Source organism: Rana temporaria, chromosome 3 (genome assembly GCF_905171775.1).
Source record: "Rana temporaria chromosome 3, aRanTem1.1, whole genome shotgun sequence".
In the NCBI taxonomy this organism is placed as follows: domain Eukaryota; kingdom Metazoa; phylum Chordata; class Amphibia; order Anura; family Ranidae; genus Rana; species Rana temporaria.
The window spans coordinates 78212933-78231526 of record NC_053491.1 but is presented as its reverse complement, the minus strand read 5'-3'; the positions used below and the strand labels follow the sequence as shown (position 1 = coordinate 78231526).

Here is an 18594-nt window from a genome sequence, read left to right as displayed (position 1 = left end):
TTTGTCCCAACTGCACATAAAAAATGTACATGCACTTTCACTAGGAAAACTGCTCTGCATTAAAAAACAGACCCCCCTAGTGTACATATTTCTATTTGTACAAACCAGGGCACAACAGATTTGGTATAACACACCCCTCTCCAGCAGCACATACTCCCCTTTACTTTGTCACCCACCATGACAACAGGAGTTTAGGAGATATTTACAATAAAGCAATGCGCCGATGTCTATGGCGCATGCGCACTTTAGCATGGGCCGATCGTGCCAAATTTTTGCACAGGACCGCGGCCACCTGGACATGTGATGTGTGACCGGCTCCATTGAGAGCCGGTCACACTGACATATCATGCGAATTGGATGCGGTGAAAACCGCATCCAATTGGCACATACCATGGGCCGGATTCAGAAAGAAGATACGCCGTCGTATCTCTGAGTCCGGCCGTCGTATCTATGCGCCTGATTCATAGAATCAGGTTACGCATAGATCTGCCTAAGATCCGACAGGTGTAAGTGACTTACACCGTCGGATCTTAGGCTGCAATTCCAGGCCGGCCGCTAGGTGGCGCTTCCATATCTTTTACGGGTCAGATATGCAAATGAGCATTTACGCCGATTCAGAAACAAACGACCGCCCGGCGCTTTTTTTTTACGTCGTTTGCGTTAGGCTTTTTCCGGCGGAAAGTTACCCCTGCTATAGCAGGGGTAAGTGCGGCGTATCCTATGTTAAGTATGGCCGTCGTTTCCGCGCCGAGTTTTGAATTTTTTTACGCCGTTTGCGTAAGTTGTTTGCGAATACGGCCGGACGTAATTTACGTTAACGTCGAAACCAATGACGTCCTTGCGACGTCATTTGGAGCAATGCACGCTGGGTAAATTTGTGGACGGCGCATGCGCTGTTCAAACGGCGCGGGGACGCGCCTGATTTAAATAGTACACGCCCCCTAGCCGCGGAATTTGAATTCCGCCGGGGGATTTACGAAACGCCGCCGCAACTTTAGAGGCAAGTGCTTTCTGAATAAAGCACTTGCTTCAAAAAATAGCGGCTGCGTAACGTAAATCAGATCTAAAGATCCGCTAACCTATCTGAATCTAGCCCTGTATGTGTACCTGGCCTAAAGCAGAACTAACCCCTCCTATCATTTTCAGCCATGGAAGCTGCCATCTTGGCCTCTGTTTGATCTGCAACTGCCCTGGTGCTGCATCAAAAACTGATAAAAAGGCCATTTAAAGTGGAGCTCCGCCCCCCCCCACCCACCAAGTCGGCAGCTACCAATACTAGCTGCTGTCGAGATTTTGGTGCCGAAACCCAAAATGCAGGATGCACTTGGCTGAAAACCGAAACCGGAAATGACCGTTTGAACTTTTTTTTTTTTTTTTTTACATAGAATTGTATTATATTCAACTTTTTTTTTTTTTTCCCCATCAAAAAACGCTTTATTGGCACACCTTTTTCTCTAATCGGCCGAATACCGATAACACAATTTTCAACCAAAATGTGGCAGCGGAAGGGGGAGGAAGCATGCAAGCGGAGCGTCCCCTTTTGGGTGGAGCTTCACTTTAAAAACGCACCAAACCTGCGCTAAAAATGCAGCAAGCAGGACTTTTAAAAAAGGCAACTGAAACACAACTGACCGTTGTGAAGAGTTCCATAGGATTTAAAGCAGAGGTCCACACAAAAATGGAAGCTCCGCTTTTTGGAACCCTCCCCCCCCTCCTCCAGTGTCACATTTGGCACCTTTCGGGGGGGAGGGGGGTGCAGATACCTATAATACAGGTATTTTCACCCACTTCCGGGCATAGACCCCCGCAGATCCTGCGTCAATACCCGCCCCCCCCCCCCCCCATTTATTAAAAGTCAGCAGCTGGAGTATTTGTAGCTGCTGGCTTTTAAGATTTTTTTTTTTTTTTAGGGGGACCTCCACAATTGGCACCTTCGGGAGATGGGGGGGGGGGGGGGTACAGGATGGGTATCATTTCCCACTTACAGGAGTCCGGCTGTGACGTCACAGCGGGGCTCCCTCCTCCCCTGGCCGCTGGGCTGATAGGAGAGAGGAACGGGGCCTTGCGCATGCGCAGTAGGGTTCCCGGCGTGAAGCCGAAAGGCTACACTGCCGGGTTCCCTTACCTGCAATGGCGGCGGCAGTGCAGCCTTTCAGCTTCATGCCGGGAACCCTACTGCTGACATCGAGGGACAGCAGGACAGGTAAGTGTCCATTTATTAATAGCCAGAAGCTGCAGTATGTGTAGCCGCTCGCTTTTATTTTATTTTTTTTGGATCTCCTCTTAAAGGGATATACTTTTCTGTCTGCTTTTTTAACTGAAAACTGATTAGTGTGAAAAGTCCTTAGTTAGCGGGAAGGCTACATTCACACCGCTCTGTTGCTTCCATAGGATTTCATGCTCATGCGTTTTTCTGTCACTTTACTTTTACGCAAACGCGGAAGAAAAAACTGATCAGTGTGAAAGCAGCCTAAGGGGTTACGTTTTCTTTAATATATTCTTCGAAATGCTGACTTCCTTTTTTTTTGGGGGGGGGGGAATAATATCTCCAGGAAATGTATTTAGTGGTTGTTTTAGATGTTATCATCCTACAAAATACAGATCTAAAGATAACTACAAGCCTTATAAAAAATACAGATCTAAAGATAACTACAAGCCTTATAAAAAATACAGATCTAAAGATAACTACAAGCCTTATAAAAAATACAGCAGACTTCCCCTTCTTATACTTCATTATTAAAGGGCCGTTCACACCAGAACGTGGCGCGGGGAAGACACTATTCTGTGCATGTTTGGGGTGTGTATTAGTTGGGTGCACTAGAACAATATGTTAAATACAGCACATATACAAATATAGTGCATAGTGCTCAATGAGTGATTAATAGTCCAGTGTAAAAATCACAATGGGGATCATCTACTAAAGGCAAATCCACTTTGCACGACTGCCTATGCACTTGGAAGTGCAGTCACTGTAGATCTGAGGGAGACATGCAAGGAAAATAAAAAAACAGCATTTTTGCTTGTACATGATTGGATGATAAAATCAGCAGAGCTTCCCCTCATTTCAGATCTTCCCCCCCAGACAGTGGCGGTGCGTCCATAGTGGGAGAAGGAGCGCCACCCCCTCTCGCTCCTGCGCTGCCACTGAAAACAATACATAGATTCATGCATTGCATGAATTTATGTATTGTCGTGGGTGCCGCCCACTATTCAGATGGTCAGCCCCCTGGCAAGTGCCATCTGAATAACGGAAGCTGGTTGGCTGTGGAAGCTGGTTGGCCAGTGGCTCTGATAGGCTTTCCGATTACAGCCTGTGGGCTGTAATCGGCTTACAAATAGTTAACCAGGGGAGCCACGGGGTGTGGGTTCCCTGGTTAACACTGACATGCATCTCAGCCAATCAGGTTCACCGAATCTAGTTATCGGTAACCTGATTGACTGAAGCGACATCAAGGGCGGGAGAAGACATTGAGGGACAGTGGAGGAGGATGGCTGACCGAGAAAGGTAAGTGCCGGGCTGGGCAATCTGGCGACATTTTGACGGGGGAAAATGGTGACAATTGATGGCACAGTGGCGACAATGGCATGGCACAGTGGATGCGTTTGGCATGGCACAGTGGCGACAATGGCATGGCACAGTGGCGACAATTGATGGCACAGTGGCTGCGTTTGGCATGGCACAGTGGCGACAATGGCATGGCACAGTGACGACAATTGATGGCACAGTGGCTGCGTTTGGCATGGCACGGTGGCAACAATTGATGGGCACAGTGGCGACACTTGATGGCATGGCACAGTGTCGACAATTGATGGGCACAGTGGCTGTGTTTGATGGCATGGCACAGTGGTGACAATTGATGGGCACAGTGGCTGTGTTTGATGGCATGGCACAGTGGCTGCGTTTTGTTGGCATGGCACAGTAATGACAATTTTATGGCACAGTGGCTGTGTTTGATGGGCACAGTGAGGCTGCAATTGATGGTTTTTTTTTTTTTTTCGTTTGCTTGCCCCCCCCCCCCCAAAAAAAATTGAGCACCAGCCGCCACTGCTCTCAGATCTACAGCGACTGCACTTCTAATTTGCATTTGCAGTGCACTTGAAGTGCATAGTGGATTTGCCTTTAGTAAATCAACCCCAATGTGTCTAGATAATGAAAATCAAAACACACAAAAAATAGTAGATATATAAAACGTCCATAAATCTTTTGTGATGCAACTTTTGTCTTTACACCATCACCAATGGCAACGACTTGATGAGACAACACCCACGGATAAGAGTAAAATTCCTACTCACCAGACCATTATGACCCCTTTAACTAAAAAGAAAGCCAGGTGGTGCTTTCTATGATTGTGGGTGTGAGATCTTTGCTGGTACACACACTGGGCATGTGGCTGGAATCTTGTTGGTACTTCCACCGCAGTGCACTACATTTTGCACTCCAGTTTTTGTAAATAAACCCCACGGTCAGTCTACAGCCCCCCACTCCACTCGCTGAGTTCAGGGGTTCTCCCCATCACCAGTGCCTATTGTAATTTCATTTGGCGCAGATGTACGTGGCTCTGCCTTGACCGCTGCATCATCCATTCACAGAGATCTGTTAATGAAAAGTCTATAAGATCCTCAAATAGAGCTGGGCGATTTTTTTTATAAATAACTAGATTTACGACTTAAATAGATTCCTTTTTTTTTTTTTATGGACACCGCGCTGGTCCTGAGGAGCTGCGGGAAGGAGTTTTTAAGCGAGGCCGCGGCTTCGGCCTAGCTTACGGCGTCCGGCCTTGCGGCATTTTCCTAGGATCGCGGCAGATTGACTTCTCCCCTGCACACCCCCGGAGAGGCCACCAAAGCAGGAGGGACACAGGAGGGTCAGTTGTGAGGGTCCACACCTGGTAGCAGGAGGACTCTAGCGCCGGTCCTGAGGAGCTGTGGGCAGGATCTTTTTAGGCGAGGCCGCGGCTTCGGCCTAGTCTGCGACAGCCGGCCTTGCGGCCCTTTCACAGGATCTGACTGACTTCTCCCCTGCACACCCCGGAGAGGCTATCAAGACAGGAGGGACACAGGAGGGTCTTTGTGAGGGTCTGCACCCGGTAATAGGAGGATTCTTAGCACCGGTCCTGGGGGAAAAATCTATTTATTGAAAATATGAATCGATTTGACCTATCCTCAAATCCATCTCTCACCGCAGCAGGGACTGTAGTCCTCCAATGGAAAACAGGCACAGTGACATCATCACCTTTCTAGTCCATTCATAGTTACTCCATCCCTGTCATTGATGGTCCCTACCTCTGTATGGGCCTGGACTACAGGAACTACATCCACTAATCACGGCTCCAATGCAAAAAGAAAGTAAAATAAATAAACGCACATTTTTTGCTTTTTTCTAAAAGCTGCAGATTTACCAATACTGAAAAAAATGACAATAAGATGTGAATGTAGAATTTGGGGTTTACATGCTCTATACCAGTGGTCCCCAACCTTTTTGGCACCGGGACCGGCTGCGTGGAAAAATTTTTGTTTTCGCGGGCAATGGCTGGTGTTGGCGCTTCAATCATCAGGGCACCATGGTTGATATGGTGTCAGGGTGATTGAAGCGCATTATTTCTATTATTACATTGTAGTAATAAATGAAATAGTTCAACTTACCATAATGTAGAATCAGTGGAAGCCCTGAGCGTGTCACTTGCCACTGTCGCCTACTACCAAACTGTGGATAGTCACTTGGCATGCTGCCTGTCACCAGATGCGGAATCTCACTTGCCACATCACCTGCCACAAGATGTGGATTGTCACTTTCCACATCACCTGCCATGCTTACTGCCACAAGATGTGGATTGCCACTTGCCTGTCACCAGATGCGGAATGTCACTTCCCACATCGCCTGCCACACTTACTGCCACAAGATGCAGAATGTCACTTGCCACATCACCTGTCACACTGCCTGCCACAAAATGTGGATTGCCACCTGCCACGTTGCCTGTCACCAGATGCGGAGTGAGTGGAGCGCCCCTTGTGGTATATCATGCAGACAGCTGAGGGGGTGAACTACAAGTCCCAGCACACCTCACCTGTACTCCCACACACAGCTCACCTGTCACTGTTAACATCACATCTCTGTGGGATCGCCCTTCTAGATGTAGCAGGGTGTCTCCCTCCTCAAGCTGCAAATTCCTGCTTAGCTGTCTGGGGGGACAGGCAATCTGCTCCGCTGAACAAGGAATACAAGCGGCGATGCGGGGCAGGCAGTGTGAGATGATGTCATCTCTCTGCTCCACGCCTAACCTCCTACACTGAGACAGAGCACTGGCTTTGAGGGCGGAAGAGCGGCGATGCAGGGGGCGGAGAGAGATGATATCTCTGCTTCCCGCCGCTCACTTCTTCCATACACCCAGCGCTCTAATGCCGGCAGCCCAGCATGTCTCTTGACGGCCGCCCGCACCCGCGGCCCACCTGCAGAAGGGCCACGGCCCGGTAGTGGGCCGCGGACTGGGGGTTGACCACCCCTGCTCTATACTGTATAATGGATTTCACATGGAAATTGGTTGCTTTCACGTCAGTACAGCACTGGATGAAAGATGCAAGGGTTTGTCAGGAGTCCAGAAACTCATTGCCCTTTTCTACACACACACTAGTTACAAGCAAACAGGTCACAGGTGAGGATGGTTACCTTAAATAGCCATTCAAACCCCTTTATGTCAACTTGTGTGCCTGTTATCAGACCAAAATCACCAGGGTGTGTAAACTTTTGATCAGGATCATTTGGGTAGTTTCTGTTGCCATTATGATTTAACTTCTTGAGACCCGCGCTATAGTCGAATGACGGCTACAGCGCGGATCTGAATATACAACTGGACGTCAATTGACGTCCGCCCCTTTGGGCGTTCCCCGGGGAAACTCTGTGTTGGCCGTGTCCCTTGGACACAGCCAATTACAGATCGCCGCGAACGGCCAATCAGAGTGGCCGTTTGCGATGCGATCTGTGTGGCCAATGAGAGATGATCTCATATGTAAACATATGAGATCATCTGTCATTGCCGGCTCACACAGAGACAGCGTCCTGTCTCAGGAGAGGAGACCGATCTGTGTCCCTTGTACATAGAGACACAGATCGGTCACCCCCCCAGTCACCCCCCCTCCACCTACAGTTAGAACACAATGCAGGGAATACATTTAACCCCTTCCTCACCCCCTAGTGTTAACCCCTTCAATGCCAGTCACATTTATACAGTAATTGGTGCATATTTATAGCACTGATCGCAGTATAAATGTGAATGGCGCCAAAAATTGTGTCAAAAGTGTCCGATGTGTCCGCCATAACGTCGCAGTCCCAATAAAAAATCGCAGATCGCCGCCATTTCTAGTAAAAAAAATAAAATAATAAAAAATAAATTCTGTCCCCTATTTTGTAGGCGCTATAACTTTTGCGCTTATTGCGATTTTTTTTTTTTTTTTTTTTTTTACAAAAAATATGTAGAAGAATACGTATCGGCCTAAACTGAGAAATTTTTTTTTTTTTTTAAATTGCCATATTTATTATAGCAACAAGTAAAACATATTGTATTTTTTTTTCAAAATTGACGCTCTTTTTTGTTTATAGCGCAAAAAGTAAAAACCGCACAGGCGATCAAATACCACCAAAAGAAAGCTCTACTTGTGGGGAAAAAAGGACGTCAATTTTGTTTGGGAGCCACGTCGCACGACCGCGCAATTGTCAGTTAAAGCGACACAGTGCCGGAAGCTGAAATTTCACCTGGGAAGGAGGGGGGTATATGTGCCCAGTAAGCAAGTGGTTAAAAAGAGTAAACACAGCTGAATGATAATAAATGGCTTCAGACAAACACTAACTGTGAGTGAAATCAATTTCTTGTGTTATCATTCATATTCTCGGAAATATGGCCAAGAAATCATCAATTCTGCCAGGGTATGTAAACTTATGAGCACAACTGTACTACTACTATTTAATGGTATCATGCTATTTCTAGAACGGTACGAATATATTACTACGAATATGCGATAGTGTCACGCTATTTCAGTCAGTACCAGAAATAACTCCTTCCAGGTCCATGGCGTCTCTAGAAGCTGCAATGACACACGGAGGAGCGCAGCCTGTGATGTGGCTGTCCTGACAACAAGACAGAGGTCTTCCAAGGGCATGCAGCCAGTCCAGTCCCTACATCTCCATCATCCAATATTCACCACGAGTGTCACAACATGAAGGACCCCTATGGTCAGAGACAGTGTCACAACATGAAGGACCCCTATGGTCAGAGGCAGTGTCACAACATGAAGGACCCCTATGGTCAGAGGCAGTGTCACAACATGAAGGACCCCTATGGTCAGAGGCACCGAGGAGTCCAATGTTATTCTAAGGGCAATGTCAGATGGTACCTGCGTCATTGCTGGAGGTGACAGATGACTGCACTCCTCAGACATTGTCACTGTGACTCAGAGGAGACACTGCAGATCATCACATCAACAACCGCATCCCACCATCATCTCTCCATCACAGCATCTCACCATCACCTCTCCATCAGAGCATCTCACCATCACCTCTCCATCAGAGCATCTCACCATCACCTCTCCATCAGAGCATCTCACCATCACCTCTCCATCCCACCATCCCGTATATCACGCAGAGCATCCCACCATCATCTCTCCATCTCGTATATCACACAGAGCATCTCACCATCACCTCTCCATCAGAGCATCCCACCATCACCTCTCCATCACCTCTCCATCACACCATCACCTCTCCATCAGAGCATCTCACCATCACCTCTCCATCAGAGCATCTCCGCATCACCTCTCCATCAGAGCATCCCCCCATCACCTCTCCATCCCACCATCCCGTATATCACGCAGAGCATCTCACCATCACCTCTCCATCAGAGCATCTCACCATCAACTCTCCATCAGAGCATCTCACCATCACCTCGCCATCAGAGCATCTCCGCATCACCTCTCCATCAGAGCATCCCCCCATCACCTCTCCATCCCACCATCCCGTATATCACGCAGAGCATCTCACCATCACCTCTCCATCAGAGCATCTCACCATCAACTCTCCATCAGAGCATCTCACCATCACCTCTCCATCAGAGCATCTCACCATCACCTCTCCATCAGAGCATCTCACCATCACCTCTCCATCCCACCATCCCGTATATCACGCAGAGCATCTCACCATCACCTCTCCATCAGAGCATCTCACCATCAACTCTCCATCCCCCCATCACCTCTCCATCAGAGCATCTCACCATCACCTCTCCATCAGAGCATCCCCCCATCACCTCTCCATCCCACCATCCCACCATCACCTCTCCATCCCACCATCACCTCTCCATCAGAGCATCTCACCATCACCTCTCCATCAGAGCATCTCACCATCACCTCTCCATCCCACCATCCCGTATATCACGCAGAGCATCTCACCATCACCTCTCCATCAGAGCATCTCACCATCACCTCTCCATCAGAGCATCCCACCATCACCTCTCCATCCCACCATCACCTCTCCATCCCGTATATCACACAGAGCATCTCACCATCACCTCTCCATCCCACCATCCCATATATCACGCAGAGCATCCCACCATCACCTCTCCATCCCACCATCACCTCTCCATCAGAGCATCTCACCCTCACCTCTCCATCCCACCATCACCTCTCCATCCCACCATCACCTCTCCATCCCACTATCCCGTATATCACACAGAGCATCCCACCATCACCTCTCCATCAGAGCATCTCACCATCACCTCTCCATCCCACCATCACCTCTCCATCCCACCATCACCTCTCCATCCCACTATCCCGTATATCACACAGAGCATCCCACCATCACCTCTCCATCAGAGCATCCCACCATCAACTCTCCATCCCACCATCCCACCATCACCTCTCCATCAGAGCATCCCACCATCACCTCTCCATCAGAGCATCTCACCATCACCTCTCCATCAGAGCATCCCACCATCACCTCTCCATCAGAGCATCTCACCATCACCTCTCCATCAGAGCATCCCACCATCACCTCTCCATCAGAGCATCCCACCATCACCTCTCCATCAGAGCATCTCACCATCACCTCTCCATCAGAGCATCTCACCATCACCTCTCCATCCCACCATCACCTCTCCATCCCACCATCACCTCTCCATCCCACTATCCCGTATATCACACAGAGCATCCCACCATCACCTCTCCATCAGAGCATCCCACCATCACCTCTCCATCAGAGCATCTCACCATCACCTCTCCATCCCACCATCACCTCTCCATCCCACCATCACCTCTCCATCCCACTATCCCGTATATCACACAGAGCATCCCACCATCACCTCTCCATCAGAGCATCCCACCATCACCTCTCCATCAGAGCATCTCACCATCACCTCTCCATCAGAGCATCCCACCATCACCTCTCCATCAGAGCATCTCACCATCACCTCTCCATCAGAGCATCCCACCATCACCTCTCCATCAGAGCATCTCACCATCACCTCTCCATCAGAGCATCCCACCATCACCTCTCCATCAGAGCATCTCACCATCACCTCTCCATCAGAGCATCTCACCATCACCTCTCCATCAGAGCATCTCACCATCACCTCTCCATCCCACCATCACCTCTCCATCAGAGCATCTCACCATCACCTCTCCATCAGAGCATCTCACCATCACCTCTCCATCAGAGCATCCCACCATCACCTCTCCATTCCACCATCACCTCTCCATCCCACTATCCCGTATATCACACAAGCATCCCACCATCACCTCTCCATCAGAGCATCCCACCATCACCTCTCCATCAGAGCATCCCACCATCACCTCTCCATCAGAGCATCCCACCATCACCTCTCCATTCCACCATCACCTCTCCATCCCACTATCCCGTATATCACACAGAGCATCCCACCATCACCTCTCCATCAGAGCATCCCACCATCACCTCTCCATCAGAGCATCCCACCATCAACTCTCCATCCCACCATCCCACCATCACCTCTCCATCAGAGCATCCCACCATCACCTCTCCATCAGAGCATCTCACCATCACCTCTCCATCAGAGCATCTCACCATCACCTCTCCATCCCACCATCACCTCTCCATCCCACTATCCCGTATATCACACAAGCATCCCACCATCACCTCTCCATCAGAGCATCCCACCATCACCTCTCCATCAGAGCATCCCACCATCACCTCTCCATCAGAGCATCCCACCATCACCTCTCCATTCCACCATCCCACCATCACCTCTCCATCCCACTATCCCGTATATCACACAGAGCATCCCACCATCACCTCTCCATCAGAGCATCCCACCATCAACTCTCCATCCCACCATCCCACCATCACCTCTCCATCAGAGCATCCCACCATCACCTCTCCATCAGAGCATCCCACCATCAACTCTCCATCCCACCATCCCACCATCACCTCTCCATCAGACCATCCCACCATCACCTCTCCATCAGAGCATCCCACCATCACCTCTCCATCAGAGCATCTCACCATCACCTCTCCATCAGAGCATCTCACCATCACCTCTCCATCCCACCATCACCTCTCCATTCCACTATCCAGTATATCACACAGAGCATCCCACCATCACCTCTCCATCAGAGCATCCCACCATCACCTCTCCATCAGAGCATCTCACCATCACCTCTCCATCCCACCATCACCTCTCCATCCCACCATCACCTCTCCATCCCACTATCCCGTATATCACACAGAGCATCCCACCATCACCTCTCCATCAGAGCATCTCACCATCACCTCTCCATCAGAGCATCCCACCATCACCTCTCCATCAGAGCATCTCACCATCACCTCTCCATCAGAGCATCCCACCATCACCTCTCCATCAGAGCATCTCACCATCACCTCTCCATCAGAGCATCCCACCATCACCTCTCCATCAGAGCATCCCACCATCACCTCTCCATCAGAGCATCTCACCATCACCTCTCCATCAGAGCATCTCACCATCACCTCTCCATCCCACCATCACCTCTCCATCCCACTATCCCGTATATCACACAGAGCATCCCACCATCACCTCTCCATCAGAGCATCCCACCATCACCTCTCCATCAGAGCATCCCACCATCACCTCTCCATCAGACCATCCCACCATCACCTCTCCATCCCACTATCCCGTATATCACACAGAGCATCCCACCATCACCTCTCCATCAGAGCATCCCACCATCACCTCTCCATCAGAGCATCTCACCATCACCTCTCCATCAGAGCATCCCACCATCACCTCTCCATCAGAGCATCTCACCATCACCTCTCCATCAGAGCATCCCACCATCACCTCTCCATCAGAGCATCTCACCATCACCTCTCCATCAGAGCATCCCACCATCACCTCTCCATCAGAGCATCCCACCATCACCTCTCCATCAGAGCATCTCACCATCACCTCTCCATCAGAGCATCTCACCATCACCTCTCCATCCCACCATCACCTCTCCATCCCACTATCCCGTATATCACACAGAGCATCCCACCATCACCTCTCCATCAGAGCATCCCACCATCACCTCTCCATCAGAGCATCCCACCATCACCTCTCCATCAGAGCATCCCACCATCACCTCTCCATCAGAGCATCTCACCATCACCTCTCCATCAGAGCATCCCACCATCACCTCTCCATCAGAGCATCTCACCATCACCTCTCCATCAGAGCATCCCACCATCACCTCTCCATCAGAGCATCTCACCATCACCTCTCCATCAGAGCATCTCACCATCACCTCTCCATCAGAGCATCTCACCATCACCTCTCCATCCCACCATCACCTCTCCATCCCACCATCACCTCTCCATCCCACCATCCCCTATATCACGCAGAGCATCCCACCATCACCTCTCCATCCCATATATAACACAGATCATCCCAAATATCACACACAGCAGATCCCAGACCCAGAGCTGCTGGACATGCCACCACCGACTGCCTTCCTCATCACAATTTCTCTCTCCATCTCGGCACATACACTCCAAACCAGGGAGAGATTTCTCCTCCATACACTCCAAACCAGGGAGAGATTTCTCCTCCATACACTCCAAACCAGGGAGAGATTTCTCCTCCATACACACCAGAGCAGGGAGAGATTTCTCCTCCATACACTCCAAACCAGGGAGAGATTTCTCCTCCATACACACCAGACCAGGGAGAGATTTCTCCTCCATACACTCCAAACCAGGGAGAGATTTCTCCTCCATACACACCAGACCAGGGAGAGATTTCTCCTCCATACACACCAGACCAGGGAGAGATTTCTCCTCCATACACACCAAACCAGGCAGAGATTTCTCCTCCATACACACCAGACCAGGGAGAGATTTCTCCTCCATACACACCAAACCAGGGAGAGATTTCTCCTCCATACACACCAAACCAGGCAGAGATTTCTCCTCCATACACTCCAAACCAGGGAGAGATTTCTCCTCCATACACTCCAAACCAGGGAGAGATTTCTCCTCCATACACACCAGACCAGGGAGAGATTTCTCCTCCATACACACCAAACCAGGCAGAGATTTCTCCTCCATACACACCAAACCAGGCAGAGATTTCTCCTCCATACACACCAAACCAGGGAGAGATTTCAACTCCATACACACCAGACCAGGGAGAGATTTCTCCTCCATACACACCACACCCCCCCCCCCTACAGAAAGCGGACCCCCTCGCCCCACAGTTACACCCCGGTCACAACGGGGCCTAGGGCAGGAGGGGAAAGGGCGACAGAGAGCAGGGAAAGGGAAGACAGGAGAACCCCTTAATCCCGAGAATGCCCAGCTGTTCCATCTTGCAGAGGTAGGAGGAACCGTACTTACCCGTCCTTGCGAGGACTCGCTGGCGCGTCCCTGACAGACCCACAACCGATTGTACGGAGTAGCTGTCGGCCTGGTCCACTGTGAGTGAGACAACAGCAGCCCAGTCATATCTGGACCCCGGAGCATATGCTCACCGGCCACCCCTGGAGCCATGGGGTATGTCGTGGCCGACCCAGCACGTAGCTAAGTACTGCTCACGCTCGATGGCCAGACTGGGGAGACTACAAGGATCTATAATATCCAGCCTGTCACCCAGCCGGCAGTTGATAGAAGAATCACAAAAATAAAATAAATACAATTTCTTCAGGAATGTGAGCCAAAGGGAGCCACGTCCTCCTTCTCTGCTAGGCAGAGAAAACTGAGCTGCATGGTGCAGGTGAGGGGTTATGACCGGAGGGACCGCCCCCTGGGCGGGGCTGTTAAAGTTACATGTTTTAAGATAACTAACATGTTCTGCCTAGTCCTTTCCTATGAACATGAACATAACCCACTTGTCAAGATTTAAGGAGCTGTGTCCGTCCATGGACGATAAGAGAAAAGATGATCGGCACTCCGGTCGTTGCTCTTAAATAATTGACATATTTATTGACAAGCCACAGTAGCCAAACGCAAAAAGGAAAGGTTGACGCGTTTCAGCCTATAAGGCCTTAGTCATAACCACGTGTGTGTGTGTGATGATGGATAAGTGATGATTGAGGTGTGATGATGATGGAGGTGTGATGATGATCATGGGATAATAGAGAAGATGGAGGTGTGATAATGATGGAGATGATAGAGAAGCGATGATTGAGGTGTGATAATGATGGAGATGATGATAGAGGAGGCGATAATGATGAGGATGATGGAGAAGGTGTGATAATGATGGAGAAGTGATGATTGAGGTGTGATGATGGAGATAATAGAGATGACGATGATAGAGAAGGTGTGATAGTGATAATGATTGAGGTGTGATGATGTTGATGGAGATAAAAGAGGAGATAGTGATGGAGATGATGATAATGATGGCGATAATAGAGATGATGGAGATGTAGTGGAGACGATGATAGAGGTGGAGGTGATAATGATGGAGATGAAGTTGATAATAGAGATGATGGTGATGAAGATGATGACAATAGGGATGATGATAGAGGAGGTAATAATGATGAGGATGATGATGAAGAAGGTGTGATGATGATAATGGAGAAGTGATGATTGAGGTATAATGATGGAGATAATAACAATGATGGTGATAGGGAAGGTGTGATAATGATTGAGGTGCAATGATGGTTATAAAGGAAGTGATGATGATGGTGATGATGATGATGATAGAGATAAAAGAGGAGATAAAGGGGATAATAGAGATGATGATGGAGGTGATAATTATGGAGATAAAGAGGATTATGGAGGTGATAATTATGGAGATAAAGATGATGATAGAGGTGATAATGATGGAGATGATTATAATAGAGATGGTGATGGAGGTGTGATGATAAGGATGGAGATAAGAGGAGATGATGGAAATGATGATGACAAAGGAGGTGGTAATGATGGAGCTGGTTATGGAAATTATTACAATAGAGATAAGGATGAAGATTATGGAGATAAAGGTGATGGTAGAGGTGTGATGGAGGTGATAATAATGGAGATAATGATGGAGATGATTATAATAGAGATGATGATGGAGATAAAGATGATGATGGAGAAGGTGTGATGAGGATGATGATGATGGAGATGATGATAGAGGTGTTACTGATGGAGGAGATAATAATTGAGATGATGATGGAGATAATGGAGAAGGTGTGATAATAATGGGGATGATTATAATAGAGAGGATGCTGGAGGTGTGATAATAATGATGGAGATAAAAGAGGAGATGATGGAAATGATGATGATGATAGAGGAGGTGGTAATGATAGAGATGGAAATTATTATAATAGAGATAATGATGGAGATAAAGATGATGATAGAGGTGTGATGATGATGATATAAGTGTGATGGAGGTGATAATTATGGAGATAATTAGAGATATGATATAAAAGAGATGATGATGATGATGATGATGATGATGGAGATAAAGATGATGATGGAGAAGGTGAGATAATGATGGAGATCAATATAATAGAGATGATAGAAGTGTGATGGAGGTGATAATGATGGGGATGATGATGGAGATGATTATAATAGAGATGATGATGGAGAGAATGGAGGTGATGATGATGGAGATAAAGATGATAATAAAGAAGGTGTGATAATAATGGGAATGATTATAATAGAGATGATGATGGAGAGAATGGAGGTGATGATGATGGAGATAAAGATGATAATAAAGAAGGTGTGATAATAATGGGAATGATTATAATAGAGATGATGATGGAGGTGTTTTGATAATAATAATAATAATGGAGATAAAAGAGAAGATGATGGAAATTATGATGATGGTAGAGGAGGTGATAATGATGGAGATGGAAATAATAATAATAAGGAGATCAAGATGATGATAATGATGGAGATGACGATAGAGATGTGATGGAGGTGATAATGATGGAGATAAAGATGATGATGGAGAAGGTGTGATGTTGATGACAGGATCATTATAATATAGAGACCATGATGGAGATGATGATGGGGATAATGATGAAGATGATGATATATGTGTGATGGAGATCATTATAATAGAGATAATGATATAGATAAAGATGATGGAGAAGGTGTGATGATGATGGGGATCATTATAGAGACAATGATGGAGATGATTATAATAGAGATGATGATGATGGAAAAGGTGTGATGATGATGATGGAGATAATGATAAAGATGATGATATAAGTGTGATGGAGGTGATAATGATGGAGATAAAGATGATGGAGAAGGTGTGATGATGATGGGGATCATTATAACATAGAGACAATGATGGGGATCATTATAATATAGAGACAATGATGGGGATCATTATAATATAGAGACAATGATGGGGATCATTATAACATAGAGACAATGATGGGGATCATTATAATATAGAGACAATGATGGGGATCATTATAATATAGAGACAATGATGGGGATCATTATAACATAGAGACAATGATGGGGGTCATTATAACATAGAGACAATGATGGGGGTCATTATAACATAGAGACAATGATGATGGAGAAGGTGTGATGATGATGGGGATCATTATAACATAGAGACAATGATGGGGATCCTTATAATATAGAGACAATGATGGAGATCTCCTCCTCCTCCTCACCTGTACTTGTCCCCCCGGCCGTAGTCCTCCTCGCTGCTCCCCTCCAGGCCTCCTCTGCCCTCCGCACTGTCCGGCTCTTCATCCTCGGCCTCCTCGATGTCCACCCGGATCTGTACCGGGGTGCCCCGATCCCAGGCACTGCCAGCCGCCACCCCCCCGGGCACATCCCCCGGCTCCTCACCCCCGGTCGGCTCCATAGTGAAGGGCGGCAGCGATGTGTCGGGCTGTGACATGGATGGAGCTGCCCGGGTGCCTACTGAGAGCCTGCCAGACCCTCCCGATGAGCGGGCGCTGGCACTGCCTCCCTCCACCGCTGCCTGCTCTGCCCTTCCTGCTGCTGAGACAAGCTCCGGTGTGCCCTCCTCCTTCCAGGCACAGGACGGGACCTCCCTCTCCCGGGGAGGCGGCACTCATCACCAACATTCCGCACATTACACGACACTGACCCCTCCATGGCCTTCTACCGCCACCTTCTGGACCATTACCAGAATGTCTTCCCGAATACTGCTACTCCGGGACAGATCCGACAATTACCGCTGCCGCCAGGACGGATCTCGTGCTGTCACCACTCACCAGGATGGATCTCGTGCTGTCACCACTCACCAGGAGAGATCTCGTGCTGTCACCACTCACCAGGAGGGATCTAGTGCTGTTACCACTCACCAGGAGGGATCTCGTGCTGTCACCACTCACCAGGATGGATCTCGTGCTGTCACCACTCACCAGGAGGGATCTCGTGCTGTCACCACTCACCAGGAGGGATCTAGTGCTGTTACCACTCACCAGGATGGATCTCGTGCTGTCACCACTCACCAGGAGGGATCTCGTGCTGTCACCACTCACCAGGAGGGATCTAGTGCTGTTACCACTCACCAGGAGGGATCTCGTGCTGTCACCACTCACCAGGAGGGATCTCGTGCTGTCACCACTCACCAGGAGAGATCTCGTGCTGTCACCACTCACCAGGAGGGATCTAGTGCTGTTACCACTCACCAGGAGGGATCTCGTGCTGTCACCACTCACCAGGATGGATCTCGTGCTGTCACCACTCACCAGGAGGGATCTCGTGCTGTCACCACTCACCAGGAGGGATCTAGTGCTGTCACCACTCACCAGGAGGGATCTCGTGCTGTCACCACTCACCAGGAGGGATCTCGTGCTGTCACCACTCACCAGGAGGGATCTCGTGCTGCTGCCATTAGTATTATTATTATTATTATTATTATTATTATTATTATATTTTTTTTTTTTTTTTTTTTATAAGATTCGTATATTATTATTATTTTTTTTTATCCTTTTCATGAAAAAGTTATTTTATTTAATTTTTTAATTATTATGTGTAATTTATTGTTCCTAATATGGTCAGTGTGCATCAGGTAGATCAGTGTGGGTCTGTTAGGTCAGTATGGGTGAGGTAGGTCAGTGTAGGTCAGTGTAATGGTTAGTGTGGGTCAGGTAGGTCAGTATGTGTCAGGTAGGTCAGTGTGGGTGAGGTTAGGTAGG

The 18594-nt window shown here is 48.4% G+C and overlaps 1 protein-coding gene across 1 annotated transcript in view; it reads right to left on the bottom strand.

Moving 5' to 3' along the window:
• The window catches only part of LARP6 (La ribonucleoprotein 6, translational regulator), an 81188-nt gene extending 63738 nt beyond the window's left edge, over window positions 1-17450 (bottom strand). Inside the window, exon 1 of the mRNA XM_040342791.1 lies at window positions 17092-17450. Coding sequence (XP_040198725.1) covers window positions 17092-17324 — 233 coding nt within the window. The 5' untranslated portion in view covers window positions 17325-17450. The remainder of the gene's footprint in view (window positions 1-17091) is intronic.
• Between the last annotated feature and the right edge of the window lie 1144 nt (window positions 17451-18594).